The sequence below is a fragment of the Lissotriton vulgaris genome, chromosome 10, assembly GCF_964263255.1.
Source record: "Lissotriton vulgaris chromosome 10, aLisVul1.2, whole genome shotgun sequence".
Taxonomy (NCBI): Eukaryota; Metazoa; Chordata; class Amphibia; order Caudata; family Salamandridae; genus Lissotriton; species Lissotriton vulgaris.
This window is the reverse complement of record NC_141698.1, coordinates 87,755,467-87,777,928: the sequence shown is the minus strand read 5'-3', so window position 1 is coordinate 87,777,928 and position 22,462 is coordinate 87,755,467. Positions and strand designations below refer to the sequence as shown.

The window sequence follows — 22,462 nt, the reverse complement described above, 5'->3', positions numbered from 1 at the left end:
TTATGTTCCCAAGTATTGTAACTTTTTTCCATCTGCACCCTGTTTTTCTACAAAGTACCATGTGTGCACGTTTGTTTATTATTTTATTTAGTTTTTTTATTTTAAGTTTGTTCAGCGAAATTAGTACTTGTTGTTATTGCAAAAACAAACACCCTTTTTCTCACATTACACGTTGTGCAAAGTGAGTGTATGTTGCCTGCGTGTGTTTTCTGGAAGCAGTCTGAGTTACTGTCTGCAGTTCTCATGCGTTCTCCGTTGGGCTGTAGGAACGGTGGGATCTCTCGCCAAGACCATGGGTGGATGGATCTGACCCTGAATGTGCAAACAAATGCCAGTTGCCAGCTTTAAGGCGGTGATATAGGGTAAACTGGTTTCAATATTACCAACGCATACAGAAGGGATCTCCTATAGGTCGATCAGGAGTCACCAGTGGCTCTCTGGCAAAGTCGTGCTGCTCATTCCCAAATCGGCGGCTTAAGGGAAGACCATCCTAATGCAAGGGGTGAACCGTGTTTCTTTAGATTCAACCCTGCCCTTCCATGCATGCTCACCTTGAAAAGGCTTGAATGTATTTTCCGCCGGAAACAAAATGCTGGTACCACGCAAGACAGCTCTCCAACAAATGTCCGTCTGGTCCCCCCACCACTCGTGGTGATCCGCAAACTACATGCCTTTGCCCTGGAAGAGTGGACTTGGTTGTCATAAAAACATAACTTTTTGTTTCTTTCGTGAACCACCAGAACATTTCTCTCTTTCAATGTACTTCAAAGCAAAATATGGGCAGCTGAGCGATCACAGTTTACAGCTGAACTATCTGAAACTGACTGTAGACCTGCTCTCCATCGCTACATCTTCTAATATTTCTCTCCTCTCTCCCTATTCAACCTCTTTCTCTCTTTCCCTCAGTTTTTCCTGTCTATTAAGCCTTTCTCACCTCTCTCAATATCTCCTTTTTTCTCCCACTATCTTCACTTCTGTGTTTTTTGCTGTCAACCCTAATTTCTTCCTTCCACTTTATTCCCTCCTGTCTATCGTTCTCTATCTATGTATATCCCAGTCACCAACCTCACCTCTGCTGTTTTCTTTTCTCTTTCTCCTACACCTATGTTTCTCTACCCACTCTACCCCCAGAATTTCCCCACTTTATTTTCTTTTCTAATCTCCTCTTTTGTCTAATCGCTCACAACCTTTTCCCCTGCCTTTCTCCCTGTTTCAACCCTACATCTGCTTCTCTGTCTGCCTTTAACAATTTCTTTTCTCTTTGACTTTCTACATGTAATAGTCTCTATCTCTGTGCCTCTCTCCAGACTGCTAACCCCTTGTTCTTTCTGTGTCTCACTCCCCGCAGTCACTAACAGCCCCGGCTTATCGTTGCCAAAACTGTTCGCTATCGAGTATCCATTTCCAACCTTGCATCCAGCAACAGGCTGTACTAGAGTGACGTTTTAAAAATCACACAGTAATTTGTTTAAACAATCCATGCTATGTTCATCCTGGTCACATTCGGTACTTTTAACTGGCCTGTCAGGCTTCACAGCGGTCCCCCCAAACAGCCCTTTCTTGCATAGGCTCAGGGGAGTTCGCATACACACGTTGCTTAATCAGCTATAGAGTGCAAGTGATCTCTGGTGGGGGCTGCCTGCACTCTCTGCCTCCATCACAAGGGTAAATGGTATGTCTCTCTATTTGTGTGACATTGTTTGTCTTCTCATTCCCATGCACACAGCACTCTGGTGCTAAAAATGACTTAGAAGGCTTTGGAGGCAGTTAGACTCCCACGGTTAATCATTCAAATCAATCAGGATTTATAAAGCACAGATGCCCTTGCCTGGTGTTGCTGCAGTTTGAAACATCTTGTCATGGAGGACTCTTTATTTATCTTTATTCAAGACTTTTCTGACCTCCATGCCTCTTCAGTGGATAGTTTGTGATTTCAGATTCGAAGTTTGGCTGTCGCTTGGATGCAAGTTACATAGAACAATTTACATTAAAGTATGGTTCTCTTTTTATGATGCTCTGGCAGGTTTAATAATGGGTTCATGTAACTATTATTGAAGCATTCTGCTTGTGAAGCTGCTGATTGTCAGACCTAAGTTGTGGGCTATGCCGCATGATGTGTTACAGCAACTGTGTGATGTTTATTCCATGCCAGAGCCCCTTCAACCAAAACTTGAAATAAGAGCCAATTCAAATGCTTGTAAAGAATACATTTCTTTTTGGTGGTCTCTTAAGGTAATTACTGGAACCACATACATCCACTCCATAATACACGGGTAACCTACATTGTCTGGCTCTGCTTCCTGCTTGTTTATCTTCAAGTCTCTCTTTCCTTCTCTTTCTTTTCAGTGTTATTCCACTGACAACACTTGTGCACTAGTCCTACCAGACCACAATTGCCGTTTTATTTTTTCTTTCTTTTCAGTGTGATTCCACTGACAACAGTTGTGCACTAGTCCTACCTGAGCACAATTGCTGTTTTATATTTTCTTTCTTTTCAGTGTGATTCCACTGACAGCACATCTACCATTCTGCGCTTCCTGGCATTGGGTCAATGTGCTAGTACTTGTGTGTTCGTACCCACACCCACACACCCACAACCCCCCCCCCCCCCCCCACACACACACACACCCAGACCCCCACACACACACAACCCCCCACACACAACCCCCCCACACACAACCCCGCACACACACAACCCCGCACACACAACTGTTGGCCTCGTGGCGTGGTCCTCGCTGATCTCTGCAGCCCCGGATCTACTGGTGGAACTAGTTCCCGTCCACTCATGACTGTACATAATCCTCCTACACTGGACCTGAGACGATCCCCAGTCGCGTGCCTGCACCCGTGCACGTGAGCATCAGACTCCATGTTTGGCCACCCCGGTCGGCCGGCCGCCTTCTTTCCTTTCGGCAGCCCTGGCCGCCCCTGATGGCCGCTGAGCCTGCGCGTCCGACGCGCCCAGATCCACCCGGGGGGTGAACGACTCATCAAGTACCCGAAACCAAGACTTCCATCACACCTCCGGCCCCCTTCCGAGGAACTGGTTTTCCTCACACCTCGGAACTATCCCTGGGGGCTGGTTTCAATTGCACCTTGGGCCTCCTAGTGAGCTGGCTCCAGGTCCTGATGGGCGTCTGGGATTCCATGGGCGCATGGTCCAAAGCATCAAAGAACTACCCGCCCAGACGATCAGGCGCCCGGCCCTCGGACCTCCGGCCTCCTGCCTATGAGGGTCCGGACATCAAAGAGCTTGACGACTATAAGACAGCCTGCCTCCCACCTAGTCGGCAGTTGTATCTTGGACAAGAAGGCCCTGCTGATCTGATCGCGGCTGACTTCGAGGAGAACCGACTCTGATCCACCGAGCCCTGCTGACGACGTTGCGGCTCATCCTAGAACCTACGGAACTGAACCATCGGGGCCCTGCTGACGCTGTCGCGGCTCCCTCTTGAAGCACAAGACCTGAACATCGGAGCCCTGCTGACGCTGTCGCAGCCCCATCTACTTCCGAGTACGACGGAGTACTCCTACCCAAGCCCTGCTGACGTCGTCGCGGCTTGACGAACTCTCTGGTCCGGCTGGACCATCGACGCTACCTTCACGAACAGCTTGAACCCGAAGTGAGTAGGACAGCAAGTCCCATTGCCAGCCCCGTACCCCCCAGTTCGAGGATTGAGAACTGTGCGCCGGGTACGTGGCGTGCCCTCTGGCCCTCTAAGACTGTCCCGCTCCCCCGTCCCCCTGTTACGAGACTTTCGCGATCCCTCGATCGCTGTGTATTGCTCTTTAATTAATCTTGATAAAGTCTTTCTTGATAAAGAATCACGGTGTGGTGTCTGCTCATAAGTGTGGTGTGTCGACAGTGTGTACGATCAGTCCTCCCCGGTGGGGACTCCCCCCTCGATAAGACTCAGCAGTAATTGTGGGAGAGGAGGTCCCGGGTGGTTAGGAGAATCATCTTGACCCCTGGGGTCACCGCCTTCCGACATTGGTGGCAGCGACGCGATACGAACCTACGTCTAAAGATCGTACCACTGACACACTACGTGAGCCTACACGCAGCAAACGCACAAGGAAAAAGCGACGATGATGACTACAGAAGCTGGTGCAAAGACAACCTTCGACAAGGACCTCCTGGAAGATTACACACATAAAGAGCTGAAGCAGTTCTGCAAAGAACTGAGTATCCCAAGTACCGGTCTAAGTACTAAGGAAGATTTTCAGAAAGCGCTGACCGCCTGGGTAGAGTCCGGAGCATCCCTTCTCCCGATCGAAGACGAGGGAGGGAGGCCACTGACCGAACCCGGTACACCGACCGGTGAGAGAACACAGCAATTAACCCGGAGCCCAGCAACCGGGAGAAAGCGGTCATCAGAGGAGATGACCGAGCGAGAACGTGACCGAAGCCATGAACTCGAACTAGCACGCCTCAAATTAGAGGGTGAACTCAAACTCGCAGAGAAAAAGTTGGCGGTGGAGCAGTTGCGGCTCCAGGGAGAGCTAGAGGAGAAGAAGCTCCAGAGGGAGCATGAAGGACGGAAACTTCAGCTCGAGCACGAGCGCAGCCTCAAGGAAATCGAATTGAAAGCCAGAAAAGAAGCAGCCGGATCACCGAACCTTGGGGAGCAGGTGGTCCCCAAAGAAACGAAGGTGCATATCCCCAAGGATGTCGTAAAGGAGTTCTACAAAGGAGACGATATCCAACAATGGTTCAAGGCATACGAGGTGGCCATGTCCGCCCACCGGGTCCCCGAGAAGGACTGGGGGGCCGGCCTGTGGAGCCGCTTCCTCAGCGAGGGGAGAGACACCCTGCTGGACCTACCGACGGCACACATGAACGCCTACCAACACATGAAAGACGCTCTTTTATTCCGCTACGGCCTGATGCCGGAAATGTATCGCCAGCGGTTTAGGGAGTGCAAGAAGCTTCCTGGCACCACCTGGGTGGACTATGTGAACTACTACACCCGGGCCCTAGATGGATGGATCAAGGGCAGCAATGTGACCACCTTCGAGGGCCTAGTCGACCTAGTGGCTTACGAACACCTGTCCGCAAATTGCTTTGTGGAACTGAGACAGCATCTCCTGGACAGCAAGCTCGCCAACCCACGGAAACTGGCTGTGGAAGCCGATCGATGGGTGGCCACCCGAGTCCAGAAGGCGCCCGGGGGAGACCCCCCCACGGAACGACCAAGGATCTTTCCGCCAGCGAGGTGGGGGAGGTCGAGGCAAGCAGCAAAATTCCCAGTCAGGACCTCAGCGTAGTCCCCCCAGAAACCAGACCCCGCGCTCTCCTCCCACGACGAGAGCCGCCCCGAGTACAGGACCCCCGGGGCTCCGCTCCAGCTCTACGTGCTTCAAGTGTCAGCAACCCGGGCACTATGCCGGTGACCCCCGATGTCCCCTGACCCCGAAATCCACTCCCACTGGGCCCTCCACTAGACAGATAGCCTCCATAGCCTTAGAAGAGGAAGAGGTAGAAGAACAGGGGGAGTGGGAACCCACAGCCATGGTCTTAGCCTCCCTGGGGAATAGCGAGATGATCCCAGGGGATTACCTGCCCGACAACACAGAAAAGTACCGCCAGACAGTGAAGGTTAACGGGCGCAGCATAGGAGCCCTTCGGGACACAGGAGCCAGCATCACATCTGTTAGGTACACGCTAGTCCCTGAGTCCATGATCATCCCCCACACCTCCTGTCGGGTGATCGCAGCCGATAACTCTGTCCGCTCCTGCAGGATAGCACAGGTCCCGTTTGAGTGGGAGGGAGTCTCGGGCGATCTGCGGGTGGCAGTTCGCACGGACATGCCTGTACACTGCCTCCTGGGGAATGACCTAGAGAGTTCCCCGTGGAAAGAGGTGGAGAGAAGGACCCATTTAGCCATGTTAGGACTGCCCCATTGGGCCTGTGTGAGCACCCGGGCCATGACCGCCAGAATGCCCAACCCCGAGAACGAAGAACCTGAGTTCCCCAGTCCAGCCCCTGATGTACCCGAGGACGGCGAGCCCCCTACGGTCCTCAACCAGCCCTCCCTCAAAGAGAATGCATCCGACGAAGGTCCCCTCGGACCAGCCGTCGAACCAGTCCCGACCCTAGCAGATCTCCCCGAGTTGGCCCAGTGGCGCCAAGAGGGAGGACCGTCCCGAGAGGAGTTCTGCCAAGAGCAGACCTCCTGCCCTGCCCTAGAGGGGCTCCGCCGACAGGCCGCAGCCCAGGCCGCCGGAGACCAGTCCGGCTCCCATTACCTTTACTGGGAAAACGGCCTACTGTACAGTGAACAGAAGACCGCGGAACTAGGGTCAGCCCGCGTGCTGGTGGTACCCCTACGTTTCCGTGGACTCCTTCTTAACCTGGCTCAGGATGTGCCCCTGGCAGGACATCTGGGCCAAGATAAGACTTTCCAGCGACTAGTGACCCACTTCTACTGGCCCCACATGCGGGCTGATGTGGAACGCCACTGCAAGTCCTGCCCCATGTGTCAGGCTAGCGGCAAAAGCGGAGGCAAGCGCAAGGCTCCCCTCCAGCCCTTTCCAGTTGTCAGTACCCCCTTTGAGAGGGTGGGAATCGACATTGTCGGACCTCTGGACCCCCGGACCTCCTTAGGCCACCGGTTCATCCTGGTTCTGGTCGATCACGCCACCCGACACCCCGAAGCCATCCCCCTCCGGACCGTGACGGCCCCAGTCGTGGGCCGGGCCCTCATGGGGATCTTCTCCCGGGTGGGATTCCCCCGAGAAGTGGTAAGCGATCGAGGGACGAACTTCATATCCCGGTACATGAAGTCCCTCTGGCAACAGTGTGGGGTGTCCTACAGGTTCACCACCCCCTACCATCCCCAGGGCAACGGCCTGGTTGTGCGGTTCAACCGCACCCTGAAAGGGATGATCATGGGTCTTGAGGAGCCCTTGCGACGCAAGTGGGACGTCCTACTACCCTGCCTCCTGTTCGCCTACCGGGAGGTACCCCAGAAATCCTTGGGGTTTAGCCCTTTCGAGCTGCTCTATGGGCACCCCGTCCGGGGACCCCTCAGCCTGGTCAAGGAAGGCTGGGAGGCAGCCCACCGAGCACACCCCCGACGTATTCTCCTACGTCCTGGCCCTCCGGAACCAGACGCGGAAGTTTCGCGAGCTGGCCGAGGCCAACCTGGAGGCCAGCCAAGAGGAGATGAAATGCTGGTACGACCAGAATGCCACTCTGGTCGAGTTTCAACCAGGCCAACAGGTTTGGGTCATGTCCCCAGTGGAACCTTGTGCCTTGCAGGACAAGTGGACTGGACCCTTTAAGGTGATAGAGCGCAAGAGCCAGGTCACCTACCTCGTTGATACGAAATCAGCCAGGAATGCCCTGAAAGTGTTACACGTAAACCAGCTCAAACCCCATTTCGTGCGGTCTGAGTTGGGATTACTCCTTGCCACCGACGACGGAGAGGAAGAGGAAACGGACCCTCTACCCGACCTCCTGTGTGCAAAGGATCAAGATGGCTCCGTAGAGGGAGTGAGTCTCTCCTCCTCCCTCACCCCCTTGCAGCGTGAAGAATGTCGCCACTTGCTGGGACAATTCTCAGACCTCTTCTCCCTCACTCCCGGTGTCACCAGCTGGTGCGTCCACGACGTGGACACCTGGGACAGCCCTCCGGTACGGCGCAGAGCCTACCGGGTCCCGGACCGAGTCCGAGCCTGCATCAAGGCGGAGGTCGACAAAATGTTGGACCTAGGAGTGGTGGAAGCCTCCGACAGCCCATGGGCTAGCCCCGTGGTCCTGGTTCCGAAGGCCGCCGCCCCCGGCACCGTTCCTGAGCTGAGGTTCTGCGTAGACTACCGCGGACTCAACGCAGTCACCCGAACCGACGCACACCCAATCCCCCGAGCCGACGAACTCATTGACCGCCTAGGGTCGGCTCAGTACCTCAGTACCTTCGATCTCACGAGTGGCTACTGGCAGATCGGCCTCACGGAGAGGGCCCAAGAAAGGTCTGCTTTCTCCACTCCGGATGGCCACTTCCACTTCCGAGTCATGCCCTTCGGCATGAAAAACGCCCCGCCACTTTCCAGCAACTGGTCAATCAGGTCCTGGCTGGGCTGGAAGGTTTCAGTGCAGCCTACCTAGACGACATTGCGGTGTTCAGTGCTCACTGGCCCGAGCACCTACACCACCTCTGGGAGGTGTTGGACGCCCTGCGTCGAGCCGGGCTCACCATTAAAGCTAGTAAATGCCAAATAGGACAAAGCTCAGTGGTATATCTAGGGCACCAGGTCGGCAGCGGCCTCGTGGCCCCCCTCCAACCCAAGATAGACGCTATCAATGCCTGGGAGACCCCCACGACCCAGACCGAGGTGCGGGCCTTCCTAGGACTCACAGGGTACTACCGTAGATTCATCAAGGGGTACGGGAGTATTGTAGGCCCCCTCACAGAGTTGACAGCCAAGGCCAACCCCAAGAAGGTTATTTGGACCCCCCGCCTGTCAGAAGTCCTTTGAAGTATTGAAACAAGCCATGTGCACCGCTCCAGTCCTACAGGCCCCTGACTACTCCCGAGAGTTTGTGGTTCAGACCGACGCCTCCGAGCATGGCATCGGGGCCGTACTCTCCCAAGTGGATGACAAGGGGGTTGATCATCCGGTGGCCTTCATCAGCCGGAGACTACTGCCCCGGGAGCAGAGATGGAGCACCATCGAGTGAGAGGCCTTCGCAGTAGTCTGGGCCTTGAAGAAACTGAGGCCCTACCTGTTCGGGACCCACTTCCGGGTCCAGACCGACCACCGTCCTCTCCGGTGGCTCATGCAAATGAGAGGAGAGAACCCTAAACTGCTACGCTGGTCCATCTCCCTCCAAGGGATGGATTTTTCCGTGGAACGCAGGCCTGGTGCCGACCACGCCAACGCCGACCGCCTGTCCCGCTTCTTCCGCCTCAGCGAGGAGAACCCCCAAGAGGATGGGTAGTTCCCCTCGGCTTTCAGCTGGAGGGGACGCATGTTGGACCCGGCCTCGTGGCGTGGTCCTCGCTGATCTCCGCAGCCCTGGATCTACGGGTGGAACTGGTTCCCGTCCACTCATGACTGTACATAATCCTCCTACACTGGACCTGAGACGATCCCCAGACCACGTGCCTGCACCCGTGCACGTGACCATCAGACTCCATGTTTGGCCACCCCGGCCGGCCTTCTTTCCTTTCGGCAGCCCTGGCCGCCCCTGATGGCCACTGAGCCTGCGCGTCCGACGCGCCCAGATCCACCCGGGGGGTGAACGACTCATCAAGTACCCGAAACCAAGACTTCCATCACACCTCCGGCCCCCTTCCGGGGAACTGGTTTCCCTCACACCTCGGAACTATCCCTGGGGGCTGGTTTCGATTGCACCTTGGGCCTCCTAGTGAGCTGGCTCCAGGTCCTGATGGGCGTCTGGGATTCCATGGGCGCATGGTCCAAAGCATCAAAGAACTACCCGCCCAGACGATGAGGCGCCTGGCCCTCGGACCTCCGGCCTGCTGCCTATGAGGGTCCGGACATCAAAGAGCTTGACGACTATAAGACAGCCTGCCTCCCACCTAGTCGGCAGTTGTATCTTGGACAAGAAGGCCCTGCTGATCTGATCGCGGCTGACTTCGAGGAGAACCGACTCTGATCCACCGAGCCCTGCTGACGACGTCGCGGCTCATGCTAGAACCTACGGAACTGAACCATCGGGGCCCTGCTGACGCTGTCGCGGCTCCCTCTTGAAGCACAAGACCTGAACATCGGAGCCCTGCTGACGCTGTCGCGGCCCCATCTACTTCCGAGTACGACGGAGTACTCCTACCCAAGCCCTGCTGACGTCGTCGCGGCTTGACGAACTCTCTGGTCCGGCTGGACCATCGACGCTACCTTCACGAACAGCTTGAACCCGAAGTGAGTAGGACAGCAAGTCCCATTGCCAGCCCCGTACCCCCCAGTTCGAGGATTGAGAACTGTGCGCCGGGTACGTGGCGTGCCCTCTGGCCCTCTAAGACTGTCCCGCTCCCCCGTCCCCCTGTTACGAGACTTTCGCGATCCCTCGATCGCTGTGTATTGCTCTTTAATTAATCTTGATAAAGTCTTTCTTGATAAAGAATCACGGTGTGGTGTCTGCTCATAAGTGTGGTGTGTCGACAGTGTGTACGATCAGTCCTCCCCGGTGGGGACTCCCCCCCTCGATAAGACTCGGCAGTAATTGTGGGAGAGGAGGTCCCGGGTGGTTAGGAGAATCATCTTGACCCCTGGGGTCACCGCCTTCCAACAACAACCCAACACACTCACCCCACACACACAACCCCCACACACAACCTCCACATACACACCACCCCCACACACCTAACACCCCCACACACCCACACACATACCCCAACACACACAACCCCACACACAACCAACGTCACACACAACCCCCCCCACACACACACAACCCCCCCACACACACAACCCCCCCCCCACACACACACACCCTTCCACACACAACCCCCCACACACACACAACCCCTCCACACACACACACAACCCCACACACAAACCCCCCCACACACACAACCCCACACACCCAACCCCACACACCCACACCCCCACAACGCTACACACACACCCCCACACACACAACCCAACACACACACAACCCACATACACACACAACCCCACACACACACAACCCTACACACACACACAGCCCCACACACACACACACAGCCCCACACACATACACAGCCCACCCCACACACAACCCCCACACACACTCAACCACACAACCACACTCAACCACACACACAACTAACCCCTCCCCACACACACAACCACACACGCACAACCCCACACACACAACCCCACACACACAACCCCACACACACAACCCCCCTCCACACACCCCACACACACAACCCCCACACCCAACCCCCCACACACACAACCCTTCCACACACAACCCCCCACACACACAACCCCCCACACACACAACCCCCCACACACACAACCCCCCACACACACAACCCCTCACACACACAACCACACACACAACCCCACACACCCAAACCCCCCACACACACAACCCCACACACACACACAACCCCCACACACAACTCACCCTACACACACACAACCACACAACCCCCCCACACACCCAAACCCCCCCACACACAACCCCCCACACACACACACAACCCTACACACACACACAACCCCCCACACACAACCCCCCCACACACCCACACACAACCCAACCACACACACAACCCCCCCACACACACAACCCCCCCCCACACACAACCCCCCCCCCACACACACACCCCCCACACCCCCCCCACACACAACCCCCACACACACACACAACCCCCCACTTACACACAACCATCAATCTATCCATCTATAGCCCTCACTATCTATCCATCTATAGCCCTCACTATCTATCCATCTATCGCCCTCACTATCTATCTATCGCCCTCACTCTATCCATCTATCGCCCTCACTCTATCCATCTATCTATCGCCCTCACTCTATCTATCTATCTATCTATCTATCTATCTATCTCTCTAACTATCTATCGCCCTCACTCTATCTATCACCCTCACTTTATCTATCGGCCTCACTCTATCGGCCTCACTCTGTCTATCAGCCTCACTCTATCTATCGACTTCACTCTATCTATCGGCCTCACTCTATCTTTCGGCCTCACTCCATCTATCGCCCTCACTCCATCTATCGCCCTCACTCTTCCTATCGCCCTGACTCTATCTATCGCACTCTATCTATCGCCCTCACTCTATCTATCTATCTATCGCCCTATCTAGCTGTCGCCCTCCCTCTATCTATCTATCTATCTATCTATCACCCTCCCCCCTCTATCTATCGCCCTCACTCTATCTATCTGTCGCATTCACTATATTGCATCACCACAGAATCACTCAGGGGCACCACAACATCACTCAGGGGCACAACAACATCACCATGCGCTACCACAGCATCACTCGTCGCCACCACAGCATCACTCGTCGCCACCACAGCATCACTCGTCGCCACCACAGCATCACTCGTCGCCACCACAGCATCACTCGTCGCCACCACAACATCACTCAGCTCCACCGCAGTATCAATCTGTGCAATCATTCAACAACAACTAGTTCAAATATGTTCTCTCAATGTTTCAAGCTTTATTACAAATGTCACAAAAAGATGTTAATATTTCACTTCTGTTCTTGGATTTTCTTTACAATAAAATACACTGAACATAATCTTCACAAAAGTTATTTACAAAAGTTAAAGCTATTGCCATTATAAATTACAATACATTTTATTTAAGTAATAATTATTTAAAAAAATTAAAAGCCATAATTATTTGTAATATCAATACATCTAAGTCACGTAAATCCAACACATATTGCATTACAAATGCTATAGGTGTCATATTTACAAAAGTTAAAACTATTGGCATTGTAAATGACAAAGCTATTAATTTCGCTATTTTCAAAACCGACACATAAATAAAATATTTGGCATTTACAATACCAATAGCTCAAACGTTCCTAATGCGAGACCTATTGCATTGCAAATGCTTGTTAATATGGGTATTTATGAATAGACTCACAGTAATTTCATGCACTGTATACATATCATTGGATACATTGAGTTATGCTGTCTGATGTGCATATTAATACAAACTGTGTTTTTTAAATATTTGTGGTCAATGAATTGATATTCAACTATATCTGCATGAATTCTCTTTAGTACATGTTCAGCTGACAGAATTCAGATTCTGAGATCCATCTTTGTCCCTGTGGCTACACATTTGTCACTATCCCATTGAACAGTCATCTCGTCAGGCATAAATAAGTGCTTCCACCTACAGCACACCACCACTCTTCTTTCTACTTTAATACTACCTGTGGCCAGTAGGTGGCTATTTTATCATGTTGGCCTTTTTTTTTCTTAAGTCCATTTACGCAACCCTTTGCCCTTGTGAGTGCATGCATCTGGGTATTTTGTACTAATATTAACAAAGGTCCATTGGCAGTAAGAGGTAGACTCCCTCCCAGTGGTACAAATCAGTATACAACAGACATGACAAGGCAAACAATCACAGGCTTCCGCGTCTTAAATAAACTGCTTATCCTCCTGTTTTGTTGTTAACTGTGTATTTAGATTTTTTTCTCTAACAGAAACACATGTTTTTTTAAATCTATTCCGTAGGATAATACCGAAGGATTCCACGATACGATGGTTGATGAGATTCTGAAAAGAGAGGGCCAGAAGGTACGCCGTGTCCGGCCAGTCCAGCATGCTAGCGATAACAACAATGCATTCCGCAAAGAGGAGCTGTAATGTGAAGGCTCCGGCAGTCGACCAGGTCCTTGTGTAAGGAAGAAACAAACAGAAAGATTATGGACCAGCCCGGCAGCTAACCCCGTACGCCTTCGCGCCCATGTCTTTAAAATAAACAATCTATACTGAATATGAAGAGTGACAACTGGAAACAAAATCACAGCAGCCATTGTAAAGTCAGGCAATCTTTATAAGGCGTGAAAAAATGATGCTGCAAGTAAAGACAGTTTTGCTGCATACTGAAGTCACAATAAAATAGACAACAAACTTGGTAGTCTCTCTTCATTCTACTCACCTGCCATGACTACAAAGCCTTTTAAAGAGCTTTCAATGCAATTTAATTATAAGTTTCACAGAGTTCTTTGAATTTCTTTTTATGATTAACTGTGTTCTGCTCTGCCATACAATCTATACTCGGATAAGGATACACTCATAAACGTCTTCTATTGTTCTCAATACAACTCTGATCTTTAATTTATTTTATTTATTTAAGGTTTTTGTAGAGCGCATAGTAACCCTTGAGCATCCCAGCGCATAAAACCTGAATTCCGGAGGGAATAGCAGCGGAAGGGGATAAGAATCAGGGGAAAAGAAGAGTTTTCAGTGCCTTCCTGAACTGAAGGAGGTTCGTTTCAGTTCTTAGTCTCCGGGGGAGACTGTTCCACTGCTTGGCCGTGTGAACCGAAAAGCGGCGTCCTCCAGACCGAGCTTTTTTTACTCTGGGGACGGTAATGAGGTTCTCTCCGCTTGATCGAAGGGCTCTTGTCGCTTTGTAGGGGGTGATGAATTCTTTGAAGATGGGTGGACCTGTGTTATGGAGGGTTTTGTGGGCCAGACAAAGGGCTTTGAAAGCAACCCTTTCTCTGACTGGGAGCCAGTGAAGGAGCTTCAGGGCTGGCTTTGCCGAGGATCTGGCAGGGGTGTGAGTAAGTAGTCGGGCCGCGGCGTTTTGGATTCTCTGCAGAGTATTGAATGTAGCTTCAGGGGCACCCAGGTAGATTGCGTTGCTGTAGTCTAGTCTCGCCAGGATGAGGCCCTGGATCAATAGTTTCCGGGAAGTGGCAGGAAGCAGGGGGAAGACCTTCCTGCAAGCCCTAAGGAGACCGAAGCATATACCTGCCGTCTTTTTGGCCTGAGTTCTGAAGCTCAGATCTTTTTCGAGCCATACGCCCAGGCTCTTAACCTCCTCCTTGGGAGCAGGGGGGTCACCTAGACAGTCTGGCCAGATGTTAGGCGGCAAGGAGGGCCCTTTATGTCTGAGCAGCAGGATCTCGGTCTTAGACCCATTCAGTTTTAGTGCTGAGGTGTTCATCCAGCTGTGGATTTCTGTGAGACAGCTGTGAAGGTCGGAGGGGTCTTGGTGAGGGTGTGAGAGAGTCACCACCAGCTGGGTATCGTCGGCGTAATTGATGATCGTTACGCCGAACGGGTTGACCAATTGCTCCAGCGGGGACATGTAAACGTTGAATAACGTAGGGCTAAGAGATGAGCCCTGCGGTACTCCACAGCGGAGAGGGATTGAGGGGGAGTGGCTGTCATTCTCCCAGACTTGAAAGGAGCGACCATCCAGGAAGGACATCAGCCACTTCAAGGCCGTGCCCCTAATTCCGATGTCTCCCAGTCGTTGGATTAAGGTCTGGTGGTTTACAGTGTCGAAGGCCGCACTGAGGTCCAGGAGGATCACTGCCACTGATCCTCCTGTGTCCAGAATGCTTCTGGCCTTCTCCTCCACTGCCGCCAGGAGGGCGGTGTCGGTGCCCTGGCCTGGGCGGAAACCTGTCTGGGAGTTCCTGAGTAAGCTGTTACTTTCTAGGAATAGTGATAGTTTTTTATTCACTAGCTTCTCCGTGATTTTACTGTTTCTTGTGTTTGTTCCTTCTTTGGTTTTTTTAAATCGCTAGTGCTTATTCTGCGATATCTTAAATTTGAATGCCTGTCCCAGTCCTCCACATCTGGTAGCATTATGTCTTGCAGCATCTCACTTCTCTTATGAAGTAAGCAAGTTTAGGATTTCTCACATGGGAGGTCTCCCTCAGAACCTTTGATGTCAAGTTACCAAAACAAAGAATTATTCAGTCTTGCATTGTATCGCTGAATGGCTAATCCAAAGGAGAGTTTGCCATCAAGGGGTAAAAAGCGTAAAGCAACTGGACTGTGGCTGTGGGAGCTCTGAAGCTCCCAAAGCTACCTCTGAACAAAATTAAATCAAATGAGCTCTGGGTGGCCCACGGATCCTGAGGAAAACACCTATTTACAGACAAACTTTGTGCCTTGATTTAATTGGTTGTGAGGCCTGGTTGTTAAGGGCGGTGGGTGAGTAGAGCAGGTTTGATAGGCTGATGGGGGTGAATAAGATGGCAGACTAAGGCTGTGGTTTGATTGACACGTTGTCTGTGCCCATGTTGTGTTTGATGAATAGGTACAAGTGTAACCAGCTAAATTGAGTCAGACAGGGCTACTACTCAAGCGAAGCAGTAGGCGTGAACGCTTTTAGGAAAGCATCAAGCTGGTTGATTCTGGTCAATCCGCATATTGAAATGACCCAAACCAAAAATGTGCTTTTCTTTTGTCTGAAGGTGCAAAGTCAGTTTGAGGAATGCCTCGAAGAACGAAGAGATATTGCCAGAGGGGTGGCGGATCACTGCAGTAACAAAGGTGCTGTTAAGGTTGATAGTGCTGCAGGCAACTACACTCTTGAATGAGGGGAGCTGGATGGATGATCTTGAAGGCCAGAGACAGAAGCACATTAAAATAGGTGACAGTGGTATTGACCAACCAGCTGTCAGACCTAGGCATGATGCAGTGGGTTTCAATTAGTAGATCTGAAATATCCAGAACATGCATTTTGGCAGATTGGGTACTAATCAGACCAATTTTAAAATGCTTGCTTGTTGCTATAAGAGGATTTACCTCATTTAGTGAGGTCTTGAAAGTCAGATGTCGATCACCCGTTTCTTTAATCCACACACCAGTACAATGGCGAAAGGAACACAATTACCAGCCTAATACACTCATGAACATCTGCTTCCTGCTCCAATTGGACTGGCAAATACGACAAGTAAGAGTCTTATTCTCCCCAACAGTTGAATGTACTGCTACACCATGTATAAAAGTTTTATATACAAACACTGCAAAATTCCAGCAAATAAAAGAGTGGGGCAGGTGTGCCTTGAGCTGTGTCACTATAACCACCCAAAACGGAAACCCTTCACCAGCTTCCAACAGAACCAAGAAGTGAACTGCCACCCAACCGTGCTCTGCCAGAGCCCTGGCCTTCCACCAACAAGTGATATGAAAATAACACAGCAAAAGAGCTCTGAAAGTAATAGGATCGGAGCACTGCAAGAAACGTCACCATTTGCTCACAACCCTAACAAACCAAGATTCAGAAAAGAACTGAAAACCACCCTCTTCAGGACTGCTTTCAATCAATATTTCTACCAGCGGACCACCCTACACACCTATATCCCCCAAGAACCACAATGTGGTAGAGAGAATATGAATAAGAAGACAAATACAATAGAGCCTTCTCATTTACATAAGACATAAACTGTTTTTACTAACCCAGCGCTTGTCCATTTGGGTTTATTCACTGAAGCATTACAGATTTTTGCCTTTTCATATCTTGAGCACCAATGTAGGACTCTTAGAACAGGTTATGATCTACAAACACAGACATGCTCAAAGGTAGCGTAAAGGCAACATATCTAGCTCGCCACAAACAACCTACACACAGTTGTTGCAGACCATAGTGGTACAGCAACTGCAGGTACAACTTTACTTCCAATAAATGTACAGCATTTGTTAGAATGGTGCACAAGAGAAATTTGGAAATATTAATGGAAACAAAGGCAAGCAAATAACGAGTACTAAAAATTGGGTGGACGTTTGCACAGCACAATACATTTTAACGATGTGCTTGCTGGCCTTAATAATTGTTAGTAAACGGATGCTGTATTTTGCATCACACATGCGCTTTTACCCATAACTTTGGTAATTGAAAACCAGAATCTTCGATACTATGACCAGGCGAATAGTCTATAAATCAGAGCCCCTTGTTGCAAGTGTGGAGAGAGGCTTACCGAGAGAGGCACAAGGTGCTATCAACTCTTATTTTTTGTATTTGTTCTGTTAACCTTTTCATTTTTACAGTATATGAACATTATTTCTCTTTGCGCAAGCGTGATCGTAGCATATTAACTCACTGTAACTTTCCCGACAAAAATATTTAGACAACCTTTAATAAAGGTACTAACTTGAAATAATTGTTCTTCACTGCTTCTTAATCTGGTAGAGCAGATTGTCTTTTCCTCTTGTAGGAGTATTCTCTTTAAAGACGTTTTTGCCACCTGGAATATCAAAAGTAAGGTCCTAGCACTAATGAAGGTGAATTTCTTCTGAATTTTCTTCATTCAGATTCGTTTAACTGCACAAAATATCGTGCAAGAAATAAACACAATGATATAAATGCAGCTTCTGCGCAAATTCCCTCTAATGGTATTTTCCTAAATGGTGTTGCTGTTGGATATCTCCATCTTGTGAAACGTGGCGCTGGTGGGCCAGAAAAGGTAGTTATTGGTCCATATCTTATCTAACCTCAGGCAAATGGTCTTCTGAAGTGAAATGCCATTAATTGTATCTCATAAACTTCAAATAGAATCAGAAAACAACTACAAATAGCATACCAAGCCATTTTCGTACCACAAAAACAGGATCTATTTTCATATACTTACTAGAAACAACATAAAATGCTCTGGCCTCAAATAGGAGTTGGTGGATGTAGGGCATTTGCCGAACAAATGGTATATGATCTGCCCACCCACCTCTCAGCTCTCCTGTCCAAATTAGAGGTGAACGGAAGCCATTTTTTGTCAGCTATCTGCATCTGCCAACCCCTAAGTAAGACCCCAAAACACTTTTTATGAACTGTTGTTCTTTACATGGAGTTGAGATGAGCAATGGAGGCACTGTAGGCACCCATCCTTTAGAAAAGAGACCTTAAAATGATGCTCAATCACAGCTGAAATGCACTTACAAAAACTCCCAGTCCGCCAACGCTTGGTACCAACCTGGCTTGTAAGGACAACTACAAATAAACGACTACAAGTGATAGTCGGGTTAGATACAGACATACTAATGAAGGTGACAAATGAGCTGAAATTCAAAACAGAAGCAAAACATCACAATACACGGTCCTACCGAATGTAGAGTAAGAGGATGTTATTTATTTATTATTTATGTTTAGATGGGGTCACATTAGGGTCAACGTTGCCTTAAATTAAACATTGTCAACACAAGGGCAACCCAATCGTCCCTCAGGAAATGGGTAAGTATAAACTAATAACAAAAAAACTCCTGATGGAATTATTGAATTACTGGATGATTGGTTAAATAGATCTAATCTAAACAGTCAATAAACTTTTAAGTAAACATATACATACTCTGTGTCAGTGCTGGAAATAAATCAAAAATTAATTTAACAGACAAAGGACTAAAGTTTTTTTTAATACCAAAAATATAAATGATAATTTTTCCATTCTTGTTTTTTTCAATGCTAAAATAACAATCATATATCAAGATATGTACAATTCTTGAATAGGGTCACATTTGTAAATATACACCAACAAGGTCACGTGAAATATAGAGTACCCACGTTTATCCACATGGCCTTGAAAGGTGTAACAACCACATTGTATTGTATTGTGTTCTTATATAGCACTGCTATCACCCTACGGGTATCTTGCCGATCAGACAAGAATCAACGAGTATCCTAAAGTTCCAGGTTAGAGAAAATGAACTAGCCCCTAGGAAATAGTAAGGTCTTCAGTTCCTTCCTGAATTTCAACAGGCAACTGGCCACCCTAAGGTCCTGTGGCAGCCCATTCCATAACTGTGCAGCTGTCACACTGAAAGCCCTACCTCCCATTCTAGACCGTTTAAATCTAGGGACCTGGACTAGGCCAGTGTTAGCAGACCGTAATTGCCTAGGGGGCTCGTACCAATTAAATTTATCCAGCAGTGGTAGAGGACCCTGTCCATGAACCGCCTTAAAGACTATGCATTGTGATTTAAAACTGACCCGTTCTTTAATTGGTAACCAGTGAAGGTCTCTCAGTGCCAAGGATGTTGAGGAGCTCCATGGTCTATTAAGAGCCACCTTGGCTGCCACCGACTGCACCCTTTGGAGCCCCTTAGTTTGAGTGAAGTGTCTCAGATTATCTTCAATTAAAGCACACACTTCAGAAGGAACAACTAAACTCAAGAGACATCCCTGAATTTGCGCCACTGGGAATCCTGGGGCTGGGTCTGCACTTATAAACAACATGCCAGATGGACGCTGGAAGTTGACCAATATGTGGGAAGCAGACTTGGGGGAAATGGAAGACATAGATTGGAAGTCGGCCTTGATGCACCAAAGGGGAGTTGCGATACGGGCCAGCTTCTATCGCATATAGCTGAAATATATGCACAAGGTATTCTACAACAAAAGTAGGCTCTTTAATTGGGGAGTGCATCTACACCTATTTGTATGTAATGCGAGATTGACTAGGCCGCATTCCTGTATGCAGCATTGGACTGCAGGACTATTGGTAATGAATACTGTCTGAACAACAAGTACTACAGTGAGACATATCCCCATAACTTCAGTACCTCATTTTAGGAATACCTACAGAGGTGGCCCTACCTAGACCCAAACTCATATTCTGCATGCTAGCCCTCACAGCAGAAATGAAAGACATGGCTCAGAAATGGGCTGCTCTGGCGATGCTGACCATAAACAAATGTTAGGCAAGACTTGGCCTGTGTGGAGGTGCAGAGGCTAACATGAGAGTAGGGGTTGCCCCAGGAAATTTATCAAAATATGCCAATAGTGGAGTCGTTTTATGGATTGAGGAAGAGGGTGTCGGAAGGCAAAGGGGGGATATCTAATCCGCCATGGCATGGATGGGATACCTTGGCCTAATTGCTCTGCTCTGAGCAGTTCATACTTTTCTGGCAATTCACGTCGGTGGAGGTGGCATAATACATGTTTGTACAATATTGAGAGAATGTGTTTCAGTGTCAACCTGTTATGCAAATAAACACATAAAAAAGTGCCAAAATCTCAAATGTGTGTTATTTTCAAACAATGATGATGCAGAAGAGGGGTCAACATTTCGTCTCTCAAAGGAATATATTTGTGAGACCATCTTCAGGACAATATATAATGAAGGATCCTAGTCACATTCTACATAGGATGATGAGTACATACAAAGATACTTGATTTGCCAAAGGTCTGAGCAGTTCATACTTTTCTGGATATTCACGTCTGTGGAGGTGGCATAATACACGTTTGTACAATATTGAGAGAATGTGTTTCAGTGTCAACCTGTTATGCAAATAAACACATAAAAAAGTGCCAAAATCTCAAATGTGTGTTATTTTCAAACAATGATGATGCAGAAGAGGGGTCAACGTTTCGTCTCTCAAAGGAATATATTTGTGAGACCATCTTCAGGACAATATATAATGAAGGATCCTAGTTACATTCTACATAGGATGAGTACATACAAGGATACTTGATTTGCCAAAGGTAAAGAGCAATTGTATGTGAGAAAAAAAACTGTTGTGGGCAGGTGAATAGTTAGGTTTTGAAATAAAATTAAATCAAAAATTATTAAGTCTCAGAAATTCAGTGGTAAACGATATATAAATGATACAATACATTCTAATCCAGTGCTCATCATACATATGCTATGTTCGATCATTTCCTTGCCACCACTGCCTAAAAGCAAAATGTGATCTTGCTGGAGATGCGCTACATAACTTTATTTGACCATGCCCTGACATCTATTGACATTCAGCATTTGTAACGACAATGATGGTAAGGACAACAGAACATACACAAATTAGAGACTAACAAAGACTGTTAGAAATTGCCCACTAAAAGTCTCAGCTGAAGGGATCCACAATATATTAGAGAGGCGGCCTCAACCACAACTTATCGTGGCATACTTCATCTTCTGCAACCTCTCAGCACTGGAGTAGGTAGGTACCAATGCATCAGACTAAACTTTTCCAGAGTTCTTAGATAATTTTTGTCTGGACTATAGCAGGGATCCAGGTAGAAAATAATAATATTTAAGGGTGTACCTTACGAGTTCCCTTTATTAGCGGTTTTGCTTGATCTGATTAAAAAATTGTTTCGATGGATATTTAATGGGATACAATGATTCATCTATCCACTCTTTATCGCAGAAAAGCTTCGACCGATAGCTAAGCCCTTATGGGTCAATGGTCTTCATCATGGCCTAAATGATACCTGCCTGGCTATTTATCATGTATAAGGCTCCCATGCCTGCCTTGTGAGATCAGATTTGGACACCTTCAGGTAACAATCATAATGAGAAAAGGATATAAAAAACTTGAGTTTAATAAACTTAATAAAGTTCTTAACAAACTTCTAAATTCAATCAATTCTGATGGATGACTTGTTTTCCGAAAGTCACTTCCAGCAGACTCACTCCCAATCGAGGGCACTTCAAACTGGCAAGCAAAATGCTATTTTCTGTGTCTAAGATTATACTGCCAAATGTAAAGTCCATGCATGTGCTAAACTTCACTCATACCTTACTTCCTCAAAAATACCCATGAATAGGGTAAATATTTTCAACAAAAAGGAGGAACTGCGAGCTTTTTAAATTAGGTCCTGCACCGTGCTCCTGAAAGTCAGTCGGCTAAGTAGGGATGCAGTTCCTGAGAAAGGGGAGTGCACAGGTCTCTACTGAATGCCCTCACACACCCCGAAGGATGTCATGCTTCATCATTGGGCTGTGCTTCTCGTCGGGCCGGTGCTGCAATGCCCGACAGGCACCTGCGAAGGGGCTCTTTGCGGGAGATATATATATTTTTTTATATTTTTTTATTAAACAATTTCGACATACATCACAACAATTGTATTCAGGCAAGCGACTTCATCATTTTACATTGTTGACGTTGATATTGCAATAGAAATCACGATTATTAAGCTGAGTAAATCAAGAGTTTCAGTGACGACCTGTCGATTAGGTGGGGTGCAAATGTCGCCTCTATAGTGATTCCACGCTCCCCACACCCTACTCCATTTCCCAGGGCACCCTCTGGCCACGTAAACCGACTTTTCCG

General features: G+C 48.9%; 2 protein-coding genes across 3 annotated transcripts in view; one reads left to right on the top strand and one right to left on the bottom strand.

The window, feature by feature from the left end:
• The window catches only part of LOC147684713 (uncharacterized), a 412,180-nt gene extending 398,856 nt beyond the window's left edge, over nucleotides 1-13,324 (top strand). For both annotated transcript variants that reach the window (XM_086940561.1, XM_086940562.1), the window contains one exon: nucleotides 13,187-13,324. In XM_086940561.1, coding sequence (XP_086796687.1) covers nucleotides 13,187-13,318 — 132 coding nt within the window. In that variant the 3' untranslated portion in view covers nucleotides 13,319-13,324. The remainder of the gene's footprint in view (nucleotides 1-13,186) is intronic.
• Nucleotides 12,134-22,462, bottom strand: part of DNAAF5 (dynein axonemal assembly factor 5) — a 195,813-nt gene continuing 185,484 nt past the window's right edge. The window contains exon 14 of the mRNA XM_086940560.1: nucleotides 12,134-13,346. The gene's annotated coding sequence lies outside the window, so the exon portion shown is untranslated. The remainder of the gene's footprint in view (nucleotides 13,347-22,462) is intronic.